The sequence below is a fragment of the Egretta garzetta genome, unplaced genomic scaffold (genome assembly GCF_000687185.1).
Source record: "Egretta garzetta isolate BGI_Z169 unplaced genomic scaffold, ASM68718v1 scaffold42, whole genome shotgun sequence".
Lineage (NCBI taxonomy): Eukaryota > Metazoa > Chordata > Aves > Pelecaniformes > Ardeidae > Egretta > Egretta garzetta.
The window spans coordinates 54,818-55,183 of record NW_009258782.1 but is presented as its reverse complement, the minus strand read 5'-3'; the positions used below and the strand labels follow the sequence as shown (position 1 = coordinate 55,183).

General features: G+C 65.8%; 1 protein-coding gene across 1 annotated transcript in view; it reads right to left on the bottom strand.

Moving 5' to 3' along the window:
- PDIA2 (protein disulfide isomerase family A member 2) overlaps positions 1-282 on the bottom strand; it is a 4,053-nt gene extending 3,771 nt beyond the window's left edge. The window contains exon 1 of the mRNA XM_035889128.1: positions 21-282. Within this exon, the coding sequence (XP_035745021.1) occupies positions 21-282 (262 nt within the window). The remainder of the gene's footprint in view (positions 1-20) is intronic.
- Positions 283-366: the final 84 nt, after the last annotated feature.

The following is a 366-nucleotide window of genomic DNA, read 5'->3' as shown; positions in this document are numbered from 1 at the left end:
CCATATTCCCTGCCCCACGCCCCTGCCCGCCGAAGGGGGACACTCACAGAACTCCACCAGCAGCAGCCGGTGCTCGCTCAGGGCACGGGCAAAATTGTGCTCATGGAGCACCAGGACACCGTCCTCCTCCCCAAGCTCATCCGAGACCACGTCCTCCTCTTCTTCTTCCTCCTCCTCCTCTGCCACCACCTCCCCATCCTCCTCCTCTCCCCCCAACACCGGACCCAGCCAGGCCAGCGACAGCACCAGCAGCCAAACCAGCCGGGCCCTGCAGCCCTGCATGGGGCCACCACTGCCACCAAAAACGGCACCTGGGTAAAGAGGACCCAGATAAGGGCCCCAGGGCGGGTGGTGCCAGTCCCCTGG